The sequence below is a fragment of the Megalops cyprinoides genome, chromosome 17 (genome assembly GCF_013368585.1).
Source record: "Megalops cyprinoides isolate fMegCyp1 chromosome 17, fMegCyp1.pri, whole genome shotgun sequence".
NCBI lineage: Eukaryota > Metazoa > Chordata > Actinopteri > Elopiformes > Megalopidae > Megalops > Megalops cyprinoides.
In genome coordinates this window covers 5,762,457-5,779,098 of record NC_050599.1, presented here as the reverse complement: position 1 = coordinate 5,779,098, position 16,642 = coordinate 5,762,457, and the positions used below count along the sequence as shown (strand labels likewise).

At 42.1% G+C, this 16,642-nt stretch overlaps 1 protein-coding gene across 5 annotated transcripts in view; it reads right to left on the bottom strand.

Moving 5' to 3' along the window:
* pak5 (p21 protein (Cdc42/Rac)-activated kinase 5) overlaps positions 1-16,642 on the bottom strand; it is a 76,217-nt gene that overhangs the window by 31,923 nt on the left and 27,652 nt on the right. For 3 of the 5 annotated variants that reach the window (XM_036549401.1, XM_036549405.1, XM_036549402.1), the window contains 2 exons: positions 11,736-11,959; positions 10,025-10,069 (listed from right to left, as the gene is read on the bottom strand). In XM_036549401.1, the coding sequence (XP_036405294.1) occupies positions 10,025-10,069; positions 11,736-11,959 (269 nt within the window). Of the gene's footprint in view, positions 1-7,316; positions 7,403-7,850; positions 8,402-10,024; positions 10,070-11,735; positions 11,960-16,642 lie in introns of those variants that run through there. The other 2 variants (XM_036549406.1, XM_036549403.1) reach the window with 2 other exon arrangements.

Below are 16,642 nucleotides of genomic sequence, written 5' to 3'. Positions count from 1 at the left end.
AAATTCTTGCGCAGTGCTATGATGGAAAACAAAAAAACATTTTTTAATCCACCGGACGAGAAATGGTAACGATAACAGTAATGGTCCCTCTAGTGGTGAAACAGTCCTACTGCAAGAGACGCTGACATTGTGACATTGTGACAGAGAGATACTACAGGCTCTACAGCTGCCTCACCTATCCAAGCCAAAAATGTAGGGTGCCATGCTTTTCATCCAATGTGGAAAGAATGTACAGGCCGCACTTGTGTCAGTATATGACTATCCCTTTAGAAAAGAAAGCTTTCAGCAGAAAGTTTCATCTCATGTTTGTCTGCATCTACAAGCCAACATTCAGGGTTAAAGCAAAAACCACTCAGAGACACGAGACACAAGACAAAACTACACACACATACATGAGGACAAGGATTTGATAGGTTCAACTGATAACTATTTCATGGTGGTGAATAAATATATTTATGGAATAATTATGAACCCAGATAATATGCCTTCACTTAATATTCTATTACCCTAACCATCACTTTATTGTCATATTTCACAGTTTTTTAAAGGAAATTAATCATTTTCCTGTTATATAAGAAAACACATCACAGTTATATTACAGTATCACAACTGAGACTCTATCACAACTGTGGCAAACTAGTCAAAAATGTTGCCTTAAAGTAATTAACATACGGGTAGTAAAAGCATTTGTTGCAGTTAACTTTCAAGCCACCAGGGGGTGACAACCTTATTTTTCTGGCACGTGGGATACATTCTTCAAACACCCCTTTCCTATAAGAAAACTTTCAAGATACTTACAAGAAATCTTTTTGCTATTGCGCTATGCCTCCACTGTCTCGCATGCCTAGCAGGCTAGATTCAGAGAATACAGTGCAAGATGGGCTTGCAAAATTGTCCTTTTCAGTCTATGCACTCTACTGAAACTACTGTACTGAGCTAGCAAATTTGTCTCAAAAGCAGCAGTTACTGTCTGTAGAAAACAGAACAAAATGCTGTTTATTTGGGTTACGGGTTATGGATTATGGGTTGGCTGAGCATACCCCATACCTATACATCACCAAAAGACTGGGTCCTAAAAAAAACATTTACCTGTGCGCCATCTAACATCATTTAAACAGGCTGAACTCAGATGTAGCTTCAAACGGCTACACAATGAATGGCAAATCTCAGACTATTTTACAGTCTCTTTCTTTAATATTCCATTACATTATTGTCATGTAACAGACACTCTTATCCAGAGGGACTCACATAGTTTACAGTTTGTCCATGTTATCCATTTATATAGCTGAATATTTACTGAGGCAATTCTGGGTTGAGTACCCTGCCCAAGGGTACAGCAAGAGCGCCACAGAGAGGAATCAAACCAGCAACCTTTCAGTTACAATCCCTGCTCCTTACCACTGTGCCACACTACGACGTAAATCCCTCAGTCCTTCAACACTCTTCATCACACATCTCACCATTGGTCTATCATGTCTGGGTGGCCTTTTTCACAATATTCAGTTAATAGCAGGATCTGTTCATGTGGATAAATCAAATTACAGGCACACCTACCATGGAAGTAACAGCAATGCCACAAAATTCCATCAGAATTATTATTTCTACTCAATCCGAGGAGAGTTCATCAACTTTACTTAAATGGATTAAGTTAACATACTAAGGTGCATACTTAGTTAACGTGTAGTAGTGCTTGTTAGTGTTGTTAGCCTGATCTGACATTGATGCTCACTTAACTTGAATGGATACACTTATGTCCTATTGTGCTGGAAGTTGCTCTGGATAACAGTGTCTGCTATATGCATGTAATGTAATGTAATGGTCTAAAACATCCAATGCAGAAAGAGTTCTTCTGCATAAAAATTGTTCTTAGCAACTTACGCCTCTCAATAGAATGACCTAAATTTCATCACATTCAGCGTACAGAAATTGTAGTCAACTGTAATTCTGCTGCCTCCTGGAACTTGCAAAGCAACGTGGGTAATATTGCAGATGCAACTACCGTCGACGGCCACAACATCCCATCTGAGGATTTCATTCTTAACTGGGTCAATGAGAATTCAGTTCATCTGGATACTCTGAGACTGAACCAAATCAATCAGTGAAGCGTAAACTGAGCTGCTTAACAAATGTTTCTTCCAAAGACCTCTGAAGGAAGTCATGCCATAATGCAGTACCTTAATCTGCAAATACTGATGAAATACAGCTAATAAAGGAAACTAAAGAGGATCCCTCCTGCTGTACAGTTGCAAAGCTTTTGGTCCCATTCTACACGCTTCCCCATAATTTAGTTGCTCCTGTGTGTGTGCATGCCTGTGCATATTTGCTTGGCTTGCATTTCACAAACTCACCTGCATGTCATTTTTTTCATGTAAGCCGCAGTATACTACAAACCGACATGACAACATCTACAACAAAATGTTTTACAAATGTCTTCACAAAAACAGGTCTGACCACCAAAGTAATGGTATGAGCTAACAATCAGCTAAATAATTTTTCCCACATGACCCCTCACACACTAAAGATGCACTGTTGTAAGTAGAATGCTTCCTCTTTCTGATAACCATGTGACTTCATGGAACACATTTATTTACTTTGTTAACTGAGGTATGCCTTAACTTACATTCCGTTTTCTTTAAAAGGTAAATGTCATACAAACCATATTGATGTAATATAATTGTGATATAAATTATGTTGGCTTATTTAGATGGCTTCACATTGTGTTAGGTAGTTGTGTGTTTCAGAATAGATAAATAAGTCAGGGTTCAGATCATATATCAAGTACTTGCCGCGTTATCTGTATCGGCCTATAAAACGGCAGTAATGGGCTGATAATGCTTCTTCTCTCCCTTATGCTGGCATTGTGCCCCCTCCCCCCAATTCCAACTCCTTTGACTCTCTCAAGTGGTACCAATCGGGGACTCAGCTATAGAGCAGTTTGATCACACTAAGAGGTTTGTGAAATCGGCTGAAGAAAGCTGAAAAAAAAACTCCAAACACATTCTGAAGCATCCATCAAGCTAATCCATCAATTAACTGAAGTCAGGAACAGTGAGACACTTAGTGTAATTGGTAGCGTAACTTACAGAACTGATTAATGTACAGGCATAGCATTAGTCACTAAATAACACCTCATCTATAAGCTACATTTTATTGCTCAAGACAGCCATGACCCCTACAATTACCTTTTAATATATATATAGAGTAATGAATTGTATCTCTGACATTTTTTGGCAACACTAGAACTAGAATGTTAGCTACTACTTTGGGTAGGAAAATCCATACAGTAGAGTAAATGATTTTAAATTTCAGCTACATTAACTAGTTGGCTAACTATTGTTCCTTGAACCTTAAGGAGTAGAAGCTAATTTTCTACCCTGCGTATAGAGCTTTGCTCATGTTCAGTGTGTCTTTAGCCTTAGCGAGGCCGACTTTATGAGCAGGATCGTTGAACAGGATTAGAGTATGTGTTCAGTGAACATTTGCTCCTGCTTTTCCTGTTTGGATCGAATTTCTACTTTGACCGGAAAGGGAATGTTTTTATTTCAGATAAATTCCAGCAGTTTTTTTTTCAAAACTCTTACACTGTACACTGCTTTTTCAGTATTATTACGCACTGTAGTGTAGCAGTTTATCATTTCCCTGAGAGGGCTGAAAGACAAAAAGTAATGCCACCAGATGTAACCAGATATGGCACTATTTTAACAGAATGTAACATCAGACAAAATATCATCCATTGGCCTAATTGTTCTTTAAGACACCAAACAATAGTAGGAGTTTATGCTGTACCTTAAATATTGTTTGTAGCTATGAATTGTTCCTTGTTATTATGTTTTGACCTAATAATTCACTAACAAAAACTAGTTTAATTCCCATGTTTAGTTTCTAACCATAAGTGGTTGGTTACATAAAAACACATATTTTGCTACATTTTAAAAACACATTACAGGAGGAAGTAAGTTAAACCTTTTCAGTAAATGTATCCATAATGCTAACAGAAAAATTACTTGACAACATTAATGATTAATGTGTTCTGTCAAGTTTTTTTTTTTTCTCAGGTGCCTCACATGCAATTTGCCATTGCCCATGATGTAGGATACATGTTCCTGCGGAGCATTTGTAGTTTGGACGGGAGGCCGATATCATTAAGTTGTTGATTTCCCTCCAATCTGAGCTATAGGAGGATGGAAAGCCTACTGTTGCTCCAGTCCTTTAACATTGAGCAGAAATGGAATTAACTTACTTTACAAGCTAATGTGCAGCTGAATTAACCGCAGATGCAAACACCACCATATCTCAGCCTCATAACCTGCATTTTAATAAAAATACACTAATAATATACAGGAAATAATTACCTGTCATTCTATGAAATACAGCTATGAAATGCTGTTGAGTGCACAAAGGGAAAATGATGCATTTTGCAAGGGTCAGCTGAAGAATGATCCAGTTTATTAAGCACCTGAAAGAAGCCTACCAGTTTTTCTGCATGAGAAATTGTTTTTTTTTTTTTTTTTTTTTTTTTAAACCACAGAATTTCTGGTACCTTCTCTTAACCATTGGTGGCATTACTACATTTTAATATTTGTGGGGCATTATTTAATATTTAATATTTCTGACAAAATTGCACCTTTGTGCTATTTTTTGTGTAAATCAACAAGAATCCTTCACCCCCTTGTAAACGGATAACTTATTTTACATCCTTCTGTTTCGAAAGTCAATCTCTCTTGGGTACTGCGCAGGGACAACCGTATTCCCCCAGGTTAACTGGGGCACGCCGAGGGAACCACAGGGGACCGACGCTCATGTTTGTTTTTCGACCTCCTTGAGCTCCTCCGTTTTAAATTGCGTCACGTGCACATCCCCAGTGGATGCATCTGGGCTGACCCAGTTACCTCTGACCCTAAGTGGGTGGACGCTCTACTGCCAGTCCTAGGATGTGTGAGTCACACCAGGCCTCTACAGGCTGCTTCAGACAAAGGAGCACAGCCACCACAAAAAAACCCTCTTCATTACAATTCATCTATAAAAGAACCAGAGAAAGGCCTCATTAGCCGGCCCCAGGTAGTATTATTTGCTGTGGTGAGCATTGTTGGAACAGGCATACTAATCAAACATGGAGGAGATAACAAGGCACACCTAATCAGAAACATGAAAGGCACAGCCATGAACAGTGAAGCTGATATCGAAAGAGGCCATTGTTTAGGTTTAATGGCGGTCAGTATTATCGCCTATGAATGCCTCTGTTTGTTACTCCCCCCCCCCCCCCCCCTTCCTATACGCCTCAATCTGAAATAATAAAATATTGGTTTTGCATCTTAAAATTTATATATAAAAAATAGTACACAAAGGTACGGTAAAGGTTGTGATTCACAATTTCATATTTCAAATAATATCATATTTTTATTATTATTATTATTTTTTTTTACCTAGCATGTATCATTCCTGATTCAAAATATCACAGAATATAAGTGGAGCATAGAGCTACATCAAAGCTCTGACCTGACAAAGCTTTGGACGTCATGTGTTCATATCACAATTGTTTTTCTTGATTGACAATAGCTTAATTTCTACTATTTACTGTAATGATGGCTGCTCTGCAGTTCTGTACAAAAATGTAAGCAGTTTTATGTATATACTCAAGTTCCTTAGATGTTTTATATATCTAAAAACATATATATATCCTTTATCATGTTTTATTCTATTTAAATTTTTATTCTTTGTGTTTCAGCGTTGGATATATTAATTTTTCACAAGGTTCAGTACTATCATGATTGTCAATTAGTACACGTGTACAGTGTACACCTATGTTTGCATGTTTCCATGAACCTGCAGAGAGGTATTTTTCTCCATGGTACAGAGTATTGAAGAATCTGAGCACTTGAGGGCTAAAATTCTCATTCAAGTCAACCACTAGGTGGCAGCACAGCGACATCTTTTGTATCTCACACCTCCACGCAACGTCAAAGCCCTAATTAATGATATCCAGTAACTAGGGAATTACGGGCTGAACATACAGATGGGCTGAGAGTATTCATCAATACCGAGCAGCAGTCTCTGCAACTTAACCATGATTTTTTCCCCCCACTTTTGTTCCTTGATTTGCAAAAACATTATTTACGCGTTGTGACCTATGCCCTGAGTGCTGTTCTTATATTCCATGCCATCTGTGAAGCTGCTTAGAGCATTACATGAAAGCACACAAGACCGGGCTCTCACAGCTGGTCCGTACACTGCCGACCTCAGGATGAACATCCAGAGCGAGGAAATTGAAAGAAACATTGCCTTAATCTGATGACGTCAGAGAGCTCCTCTGTAAGAACGCTAATGACGTCCACTGAATTCAGTTGGGGAAATGGGTTTAGTTATTCTCAGTGCAGGGTTAGTGAAGATGCCCCCGACCTGCTCAGTTCAGCCAGACACCAGCAGAATTTTTTGGCACAGTCCTCTCCCACTTCATTGGAATTGTAAAACTTTTACATTGTGAGTCACCTTGAGGATATTGAGAGTAAGAAGAAATAACTGTAAAAAGAGCTTTTGCAAATTTGCAAAGGGCTAGTTCAGTCTGCACCCTGAAGGACTGAGCTGAACTCCAAGGACACAGTAATTATGACAAAAAAAAATCCAAAATACTCACTATTTCCTAAAAAAAGGAAACTATCTTTGTATGTACCTTCGCATTTTTTTCGTGATTTACTTGCATCAGAGAGAGAGAGAGAGAGAGAATACCACTGTATCTATCAGGTACAGAACCTAGTTAAAGTATATGACTGACAATATGCGATGTAGGAAAGGCGAGGTTAAGGTCTGCATGGCTGTTTCACATGCAGGAGCCAAAATAACAATACATTACAAATGCATATGAGCCTTGGTACCATTTGAAATGAACTGCTCAGCCACATAATTAGATTACCCTCTGAATAATTTCCACTCTTTTAACTATATTGAGTTAGACGTGACATGCAATGCTTAAAATAATTTGGCTGCTTGTAGATCCGGACCTCCAACATGCAACCCACAACTGCACTTCACACAGTTATAGTATGAACGCCGCTGTAGGAATGCCAAGCGATTTTTTATTTTGTACTGTTGAAGGACAGCCTCTGTACTATATTACACACCAAAGCATATCACCAAACAGTGCACACATACTAACAAATTCCACAAATCAGTGATTACTCTCCTAGATTCAAACCACTGGATTACAGTGCTTCATTCAAAACATACTGAAAAAAAAGCTTTTAAATCACATTCAGTCTTGAAATTGTATACCAGGTCAGCACCAAGTGAGAGAACCAGTTCACCCAGAAACAATATCTCACCGCATTTCTCTGCTCCATGTGACCATCGCATACCTTCTCCCTCCAACCGAAATAACCCTGTCCACTCTACAGCACCAGCCCTGAACCTGACCAAAGAAACACATCAGTAAACATGCAGACAACGAAACAGCCTTCCAACAAAACGCAGCCTCATGCAGGCATCTAAAACTGGGCATCTAAAATGCCATATGGACTTTTCCTAGCAGCAGAACCATATGAAGTGGAAGGGAAAAAATAGCAGCAAACCCTACAGCAGAATATTCACATACATGCAAAAAGAGAAAAATTATTCTTGGCACGGGATCAAAGTAACACAGACATCGCCGTGGCAATTTCACGTCTGAAAAAAGGCCACGCTTCTAAATAAAGCCGGGCTGTGAGTAAGTTGCACTTTGCCGGCTGACAGGGGTAGATCGTGCCTATCAAGTTCAGCCTCTCATAACCCAAGACGTCCAAAAGACCAGGCATTAATTAATCTCTTGATTTTTTTTTTTTTTTTTTTTTTTACGAGTCTGGCATTATAAAAAGACGCACCTCTGTGCATGTCTAAAGCCTTCCGTTTTAGGTCCTACGGGTGCGCTGAGGAGCGGCTGGCCCTCTCTCCCTCTTTCTTGTTTAGCGGCCAAGACACACTGCACCTGCTGCCCTTCTCCTCCCCTCGTTTCCTCCCGGGTCGTAATTCACGTCGCGCAGCTGCCCGGGGACGAGAGCGACCGAGTCTGTGCTATATATTCCCCTCTCAGGTTTCCACTGCCACTCGAATGCCGCCCCGCTGGTCCCATCCCAGGCTACGGTCCTGTCTCGAAGAAGCTCCACTCCACTCTGAGGGGAGCGTTAGATCACCACTCAGGGGCTTCCTCATGTCCTGAGCTTTGCCATTGTCTCTGGGTTCGGTCTGTTAGCTGCCCACAATATGTCCACACTGACCACTGTCACTGTCATTGGTGAAAGCACCATGTTGTCCCCTGTAGCTAAATGCAGAATGGGGTGTGGTCACAGAAGCCATTTTTTCAAGAAACCATACTTTCGCCACATTTTTTGTAAACACATGCATGATGCATCTAATATTTGTATGTTGTGTTGTTTAGAATACCTACTACTATAATGGTAATTGTACAACAAATTATCACACCTGATTTAAAAAAGGACCATTAATTTGAACTAATAAGACCAGAGGATAGAGCATCAAACATATTACATAAATATGATGTACTACGGTATATGGTTAATGCCAATATTCAGGCTTTTTTGGCTATTTTGGCCAACACTATAACAATGGCTATTTTGGCCGACACTAATAACAATGAGGGACCATGTTCATATAAGATCATAGCAATGATTGCACAGCTTCTCTCTCAACTCTAACACCACTCCATCAATGTTTTTCAGATTTAAAAAGCATTTTGTACGACTGGAGTTCCTACCATGTGCACATGTATCCAATACAAAAGTGCTTGTGTGCAGCATGGTGTGGCTCTTGTATATTTATGCAGCCTTAGGGGTGACAGTTTGGCATAGTGGTAAGGAGTTGCTGCACCCTTGGGCAAGGTACCCAACCCAGAATGACCTCAGTAAATATCCAGCTGTATAAATGGATAACATGTAAAAACTGTAACCTATGTAAGTCGCTCTGGATAGGAGGGTCTGCTAAATGACAGTAGTGTAATGTCTGCAGCCTGCAGTTTCCATCTGTGTAGCGGAAGCTGAGAGTGAAAATCGTGCCTTGTAAGTACACTGGGAGAAGACCGAGGGACTCAGAAGACGTTCTGCACGGGGGTGACGGAGTTATTACAGCCGGTGAACAGAGTGACGCTGTCAGGCTAGCCCGCTCAGCTCGCGGTACCTTGGGGACACTGTGAAATTGCCAGCCAAAGGAATCAGAACATCACTCATGTGTCAGGACCGTGAGGGAGAGGACATCAGGCAAGCGGAGCACGGCTAAAATTAGCAACGCCATCCCAACGACACAAGCTGTGCTCTTCACTGCAGTCACGATAACAATGCTAACAGCGCTAATTATACAATCAAAGCAGCAGGACACTTGACAGAGAACACAGCGTCGGTGCAACGCGGTTAGATCCGAGGCACAGAGCTCGACCGAACATTATCTTTGTATCATTTTTTCATGTTTTTTTTTTTTTCAAAATCATCTGTGGTGTCTAAGTCCAAAATGAAGCCAAGCCACAAGTGAAAGATCACCAAAAATAAACATTTCACGTGACGTGCCACACTGCGTTCATGAGTACAGCCCAACTGAGAAAGAAAGAAAAAAAAAAGCATTAAACAGAATGAGAAGTGAAAGAAAACACAAAAAAAGCATTGTGTTGTGATTGGATTGATTTTTTTTTTTTCACGCATGCAGTCCTCTTGGCATACAGAATTCTTGCACTGCTTCTGCAGAGAGGATGAAGGTGAGCATGCACTTTCACGTTTCAAGCCTCGGCGTGTTTTCAAACATTCACCAGCTCCGTATGGGTCATTAGAGCAATGGCATGCTGCTGACACAGAACACAATGAGGTCAGCCTATCACAGACATGAGATCCGCTCCTATGCACGTACAGGGCAAGGCAGTGAGGAAGACATAGAAAACAGCAGTTTGTGAGTGTGTTGCTAGAAAGTAAATGTTTTAAATCAATAGCATTAATGCTAATAATAATAAAAATAAAATAAAATAACATGAGGGAAGGAAGTGTAGTAAAAGTCATACTTTTCGCAAGGGCGTTTCAGACGACCGGACTTTCTTGGGAGATATCTGTGAAGAGAGCAAGAGAATTATTTTCTTGTTTCCCCCTCTTCAAAGATATCTCCTATGGTACCTATGGCAGTGTTATATATTATGGCATATAATCCTCATTATATCCTCATCCCCTCTCCCTCCTGCACCCCTCTCTCTCATGCTTTTCTCCCTCTCTTCCCCCTATCTCTCTCTCCTTATCTCTCTGTCTCCTTTCTCTCTTTATCTCTCCCTACATCTCTCTCTCTATCTCTCCCCCCACCTCTCTCACTCTCATTTTTAGGACCTTGTTCTCCTTTTGTGCCCTATACCGCTGCTGCCAGGCTGCTTCAGTGTTAACAGACAGGCAGTAGAAAGGCAGACCGGCTCTGAAGGACCCCACATTGGGCGCCATGAGGCTGTGCCTCTCAAAGGCTCCTGGGAGCCCTCCCTGCAGCTGCTCATACAATGAGCTTTACCAAAGGATGAGAGAGTGGGGCCTGTTTTATTCACTCCTGTTAGATAACTGTTTAGCATTTCCCTTTCTTTCACAGTACTTCACTGCACATTGCCATCGGGACCTCAATGCAGATTTGCGGCATTTCAATTAAAAATTATAATTATATGCACATTACTCCTCACTCCAGTGTTCTGGGTTTTGGGGGGAGGGTGTCTCACAAAATTTACTGCTATAAAGTGTACTGTTAGTATCAGTTACACATAGTGGCAGAGGCAATATGATTTAAAGAAATATGCCATGGCTAATATTTTTGACTAAGGCCTCAAATGCTACCAAACTAATGAAGCTGTAGAAATTCATGAAAAAGTAACACTTGCGTAAATTTGTTACCCTAAGACAAGGGTTAGGGCATTACCCTAAGGGCACTGTGGTTAGACTGAATAAAGACATGAACTGACTTACTTCCTGCAGACTGGATTGTCTTCTCAATAAGAGGCACCACTAAAAATTCACTGTACATAGTGCATGTGAATGGGCACCACGAACCTGAGTCTGTTGTGCTGACTCAGGTAAATCCTAATATCGAAAAAGGAGGTTTTTGCATATCCAACACAAGACAGAGCAGACAGGAAGAGAGCATAGTCTGACTGCACGAACGCTGGACACCACACAGGAAGAGAGGGGATCATGAGGGTACTACACTGACAGAGGAGGAATACTGCTTTACTTTTAGCTACAACATCAACAACAACAACAAGCAACAACGACAAACACTGACACACTTTTATCTTTTAACATGTCAACATAAATGACCTGAACAATTGATAGACCCGCTCATCCAGTTCATCGCAATAAACATTTTTAAAAAGCAAGTACATATTGCAAGAAATGTATGTGTTCATGTGTTTATTGTAATTTGGGGGCCGGACAGCTGCTACTTTAACAGAGGCTGCATGGTGACTGGTTATCATTCAGCTTGAGACTTAATTTGCACCTGGAGTAACAGCTGAATCTGAACCTCTATCCAAACAGTATTTGCTGAATAATTCCTGAATAATGAACCGGGATGAACACTGGCAGACCTTGCAGGTCTCAAGGACTGGAATCACCTGCCTCTACCCCACGTGGACAACTAATTGTGCAGTGATTCTGCAGTAAGCAAAAGCTGGAGTGAATGTTAGCCTCCCTCCAGCTGAGAGGGGCAGAAGAGGAGAGTTGTGAGATTTGGGGGGGGGGGGGGTGTACCTTCATAGGGGCCAGCTGGATGGGTGTGATGTAAGAGGGGTCCACCATGGGTTTGGGCCGGTTGGCGGTGTCGGCCAGCAGGCTTTGCCATTGCTGGGGTAGGCCCGTGAACTTCTGTTCGCGGTGGTCGAAGCCCGTGTGGACCCGGTGCTCGAAGTTGGAGGGAGCCGATATCTCCAGCCTCTTCTTCTTCTTTCCAAACATGTTGGAAAAGCCTGACAAACCTGAGGCGAGGGAAAGGAGAGCAAAGGAAGCCCACATTACGTCTGTAGGTCAGCCAACAAAAACACGCAGACTGCGTCACAGCCGAGCAGATTGGCAATGCATTCTGTTCACAGCAAGGAAAAACGGCTTAGACCTTTGGCACTTTTATCAGTTTTTTTAAGTGACAAATTGTTGGATATTTGAACACATGATCTGAACACCGCCCACCTTGGATATAGATTGCAGCCATTTTGCATCAAAGCACTCACTGAAAATCAGCTGAAGCGAAGAGAGAAGGATTATGCAGCCAATTACACTAGGTGATGATTAGATGGTGAGATCTGGGCAGCCAGAGTAGAAGTGCTGGAGTGGTAACTGACAAGAACTCATGGGATTGCAATGTATAGGCCGTGTGTAATAATTTCTGCTAGACTTGAGTGTGCAGCGGGCGTTTACAATTTCCCATCCATCCATGACCAATGCGCCAACATGATTGGCTGAACTGAAAACGCATTCGCCGTGTGCTTATTTTAAGAGAACTTGTTATAACTGCTCAAGCACATTCAACACATTTACTGTACATGAGTTTTTTTTTTTGCCTGTACATTCCAGCGTTTCTGTGCTGAGTTGTTCACACGCTCCTGGCGTCACGACCAGGACAGGGAGGGAAATAGGACAGCAGACCATTTGCTCATGTCAGCATCTGGCAGCCAATCTCTACGGGCGGCAGTGTAGCATAGTGGTTAAGGAGCAGGACTCGTAACCGAAAGGTTGCCGGTTCGATCCCCACTGGGACACTGCTGCTGTACCCTTGGGCAAGGTACTTAACCCACAATTGCCTCAGTAAAAATATCCAGCTGTATAAATGGATAACATTGTAAAGAACTGTAACCTATGTAAGTCGCTTTGGATAAAAGCGTCTGCTAAATGAATAAATGTAAATGTAAATCTCGTTCCACACGGTCAAGCTTCCCTGTTGATCCTGTGCTACCACAGAACCAGTGTGAGAAGCTACGGCTCTGAGAGCAAACGCCAGGTAAATATAAACCTTCAGTAAAAAAATACCGCAGGGGAGGCCATGAAGTGGGCTATATGCTGTATTGTTACGACACTGAACAGTCACCCTTATTGAGAGTAGTTTGCACAGCTTTTTAATCCAGATATTATCCTTTATATAGCTGGATACTTACCGAAGCCACTGAAGTTAAGTGCCTTGCTCACAGGCACAACAGCTGTGCCCCACTTGGGCCTTGAGCCTGCAACCCACTGGCAAGTATACTTCTACAGCTAATACACTACAGTGCTGCCCACAAAGTCTCAACAGAAAGGCAAATGAGCTCATGAGTTGAGCACTTCACACTCTTTCCTGGCTCTAGTGGTTAGAGATGATTTGAGTTTGTGAAGCTTGTTTCATAATGCCATTAATCTTCCCCAAGGATTCTATTTTAATAATAAAGCAAGTGGGCCACAGTTGATATTGTTTCATCGTACCTCTGAACCCACATTAATTGGTTGGTTAAAATAATGAAATTAAACTACATTTTACTTGCTAGCAAAACACAGAGTAGCCTGACAATGTTCCTATCACAGTGTAACAACAACACTGGAGCTATGCCACAGCATAGCAGGAGAGTGTTTATGGTGCACATTTCAGGGAGTATTTATACACGTTTCACTTTGATGACAAACTATGCCACCACTGAAAGCGCCAGGCCTATTGAGGAATGACAGCCGAAACAATTCCTTCTTTCACATTTCGCAAGTGGAAAACTGGACTTTCATGAATTAATTGACTTTTTTATTTGTTGATGAAAAGATCTTTTTGTGTGTGAAATGTTTCTTTTTTTCCTGCTGCAGTTTTTTTTTTTTTTTTTGCATTTCCAAAACAAAGGCCTGCCATCTGCAAATGCATCACCCCTCTACTGTGCCAGGCGGACCCAAGTGCCCCCCCGACCAGCTGTGCCATCACTGTGAATGGACGGACAGACAGACAGCCAAGACGGACAGAGAACACAACTGAGCCAGTTATTAGAGGCTCCTGAATAGGGTGCTCTGTTCCCCCGCTCTCACAAAAAAAAAAAAAAAAAAAATGTGTTCGGTACGGAAGAAGCTATATTAAAAACCCTGTGGGGTTCTGGAGAGAGGGAGGGGTGAGACAGTGAGAGAGAAAAAGAAGGAGGGAGACAGACAGTGGAGAGAGAGAGAGAGAGAGAGAGAGAGAGGGAGGGAGAGAGAGAGAGAGAGGGAGTGAGAGAGAGAGAGGGGGGGAGTGAGAGAGAGAGAGAGAGAGAGAGGGAGTGAGAGAGAGAGAGAGACAGAGAGAGGGAGTGAGAGAGAGTGAGAGAAAGAGGGAGAGAGAGAGAGAGAGAGAGAGAGAGAGAGGGAGTGAGAGAGAGAGAGGGGGGGAGTGAGAGAGAGAGAGAGAGAGGGAGTGAGAGAGAGAAAGAGACAGAGAGAGGGAGTGAGAGAGAGTGAGAGAGAGAAAGAGAGAGAAAGAGGGAGAGAGAGAGAGAGAGTGAGAGAGAGTGAGCAATGAGCAGAAGCTAAAAAAAAAAATGACTGGTAAAGATGATTAATGGAGTCCTTCTCATTCAATTTACCCAGACTCCCACAGGGGGCGTTTGAAGTGATTTAGTATTTTCACGCAGCCGGGGTGGTGTAAGTGTTTCTGATGCAGAGCGCTCCGGACAGGGGACATGCACCACAACGAGGTCTGATTTAAAGTGTGCTTCCAAAGTGTTCACGTGCGTACTGAAGCGAAGCCCATTAACACAGCTGTGAGTCCCCAAAAAAAACAACTCCAGCTTTGTCTCCAATCATTACGAGCATCAGATACAAGACTACTCCTACCGTCATTACAACATCAGGTTTGGCGCTGAGAACCAGTACTAAATTATAAGCGTACACAATATAATCAACTGAAAATTCAGCTATCAAACAGTCTTCCCTCATTATTAACCACATTATATAGCTTAGAACTGTCGGCTTAATTGACAAATCATCTAATCATGATATCAAATGACTGATGACTCAGACGGACCTCAGTGCAGACCCCAGTTATCTACTATCCAGATGCCTACATAGTATGTATGACTTCTTGTGCACCCCCGTGGATTGCAATTGCACCCGTCTGTATTTTCTCCTGGCTCCGGACCTGTGCTCAGATATCTTAAAAGTGCCTCAACGACAACGATAAGAAACTACAGGGTACACACAATCACGCTCTGTAAGATCTGAGGAGTAGCAGTGCGCACTTTGTGTAGGCTAACTGTCAATCATAGCTAACTGCATTCTACTGATACTGTATATTATTTGACACAAAATAACAGTGAATTATAGCGGGGATGAAGAATATGGGTGGCATATCCCCTTGGTACGACCATGGCATGAAGGAAGTTGAAGACATTTTTAAATGCAGGGTCTATGAGCTGGGAAAATAAAACAAGGTGGATTTATATCGGGTCTTCATTTCCTTCAAAAGGTGTCAGAGAGGACTAGCAGCAATGTGAAGTAGTGGTTGGGGAGCTGAGCTGAGGCTCAATACTGAGCAGCAACATTGCTGTTACACCTTTGAATAGGGTATTTAGGTGGATGGTACATAAAATCTGGGCTATGCAAGCTGCCCTGGATAAAGATGCCTCCTAAGCAAATTCATTACATAACTGCTGTCCTAAAAAGCTGGCGAAGATGTGAACACCTTTCCCTCTGAGAAACTGAATTTTAATTCAAGGCTCTGTGGAGTTCCTCTTTTTGTCCCAGAGCTGCGTCTGCCCAGCACACTTTGGCCACCTTCCACCGCACCTGGGTGGCAGCATCGGGACAGGTGTGCCTGGGGTCAGCCAGGTAAAGAGGAGTTTTAACCCCCCCCCTTAACATCCGCCAAAGTGTGACTACAGAAGACAGAACAACTGTGAGCTAAGAAGTGTTTTACGGACAGCAAAAGACTGGGATCAGCACGTTCTGATTGGCGTATTCACAGGCTTTCTTTGAACCAATTACATCAGGTTTTCATGCTGTTACCTGCTCCTTGTACCCAGGCAACAGCCATCCTTTGCACACACATTCAAATGTCCTGCACTAACTACATGTAAAGGGCCCAAGAATGCAAAGAGAAGAATCTAACCACAATGTGCATTTCTCCCGGCCGTAGTTACATTGTTTTTTATTCTAAATAATGTGTGAGAAGGGAAAAAAATCCACTTCCTTAAATTTGTTTCTCAAAGTTAAAGACAAATCATCACAATGGGTGTACTGGGCGCTGTCCCCTACCCACCCCCTGTAGGTTTAATCTCTTCACTCATCACCTCTATCTACCAATCTCATAAAAGCCAGCAGGAGTAAAATCAGCAAGAGGAAAAGGTGACCCTCACAGTTACCACATAGGGTCACTTTCTTCCCCAAACTGCACGTAATCAGCGGGGGTTTTACCGTTAGGCATTATAACAGGGTGTACTGAGAGGATTGCACGGGATTATGAATTTAAAAGACGGGTGTGTAACGGCCATCAGCAGTCATACTCCAGATGAAACCTATGACCTAGATGAGGACATGTCGGGAATAAGATTACAGGACGTGCTTTAAGGCTTAAGGCTTTTCAGACTGCAAGTAAAGAGGGAAGGAATACGAGAAGGCACATGGCTTCCATATAACGCTAAGGAGACAACAACATTTCTCTCATTCTGAAAGGGAGGAGGACCACACTT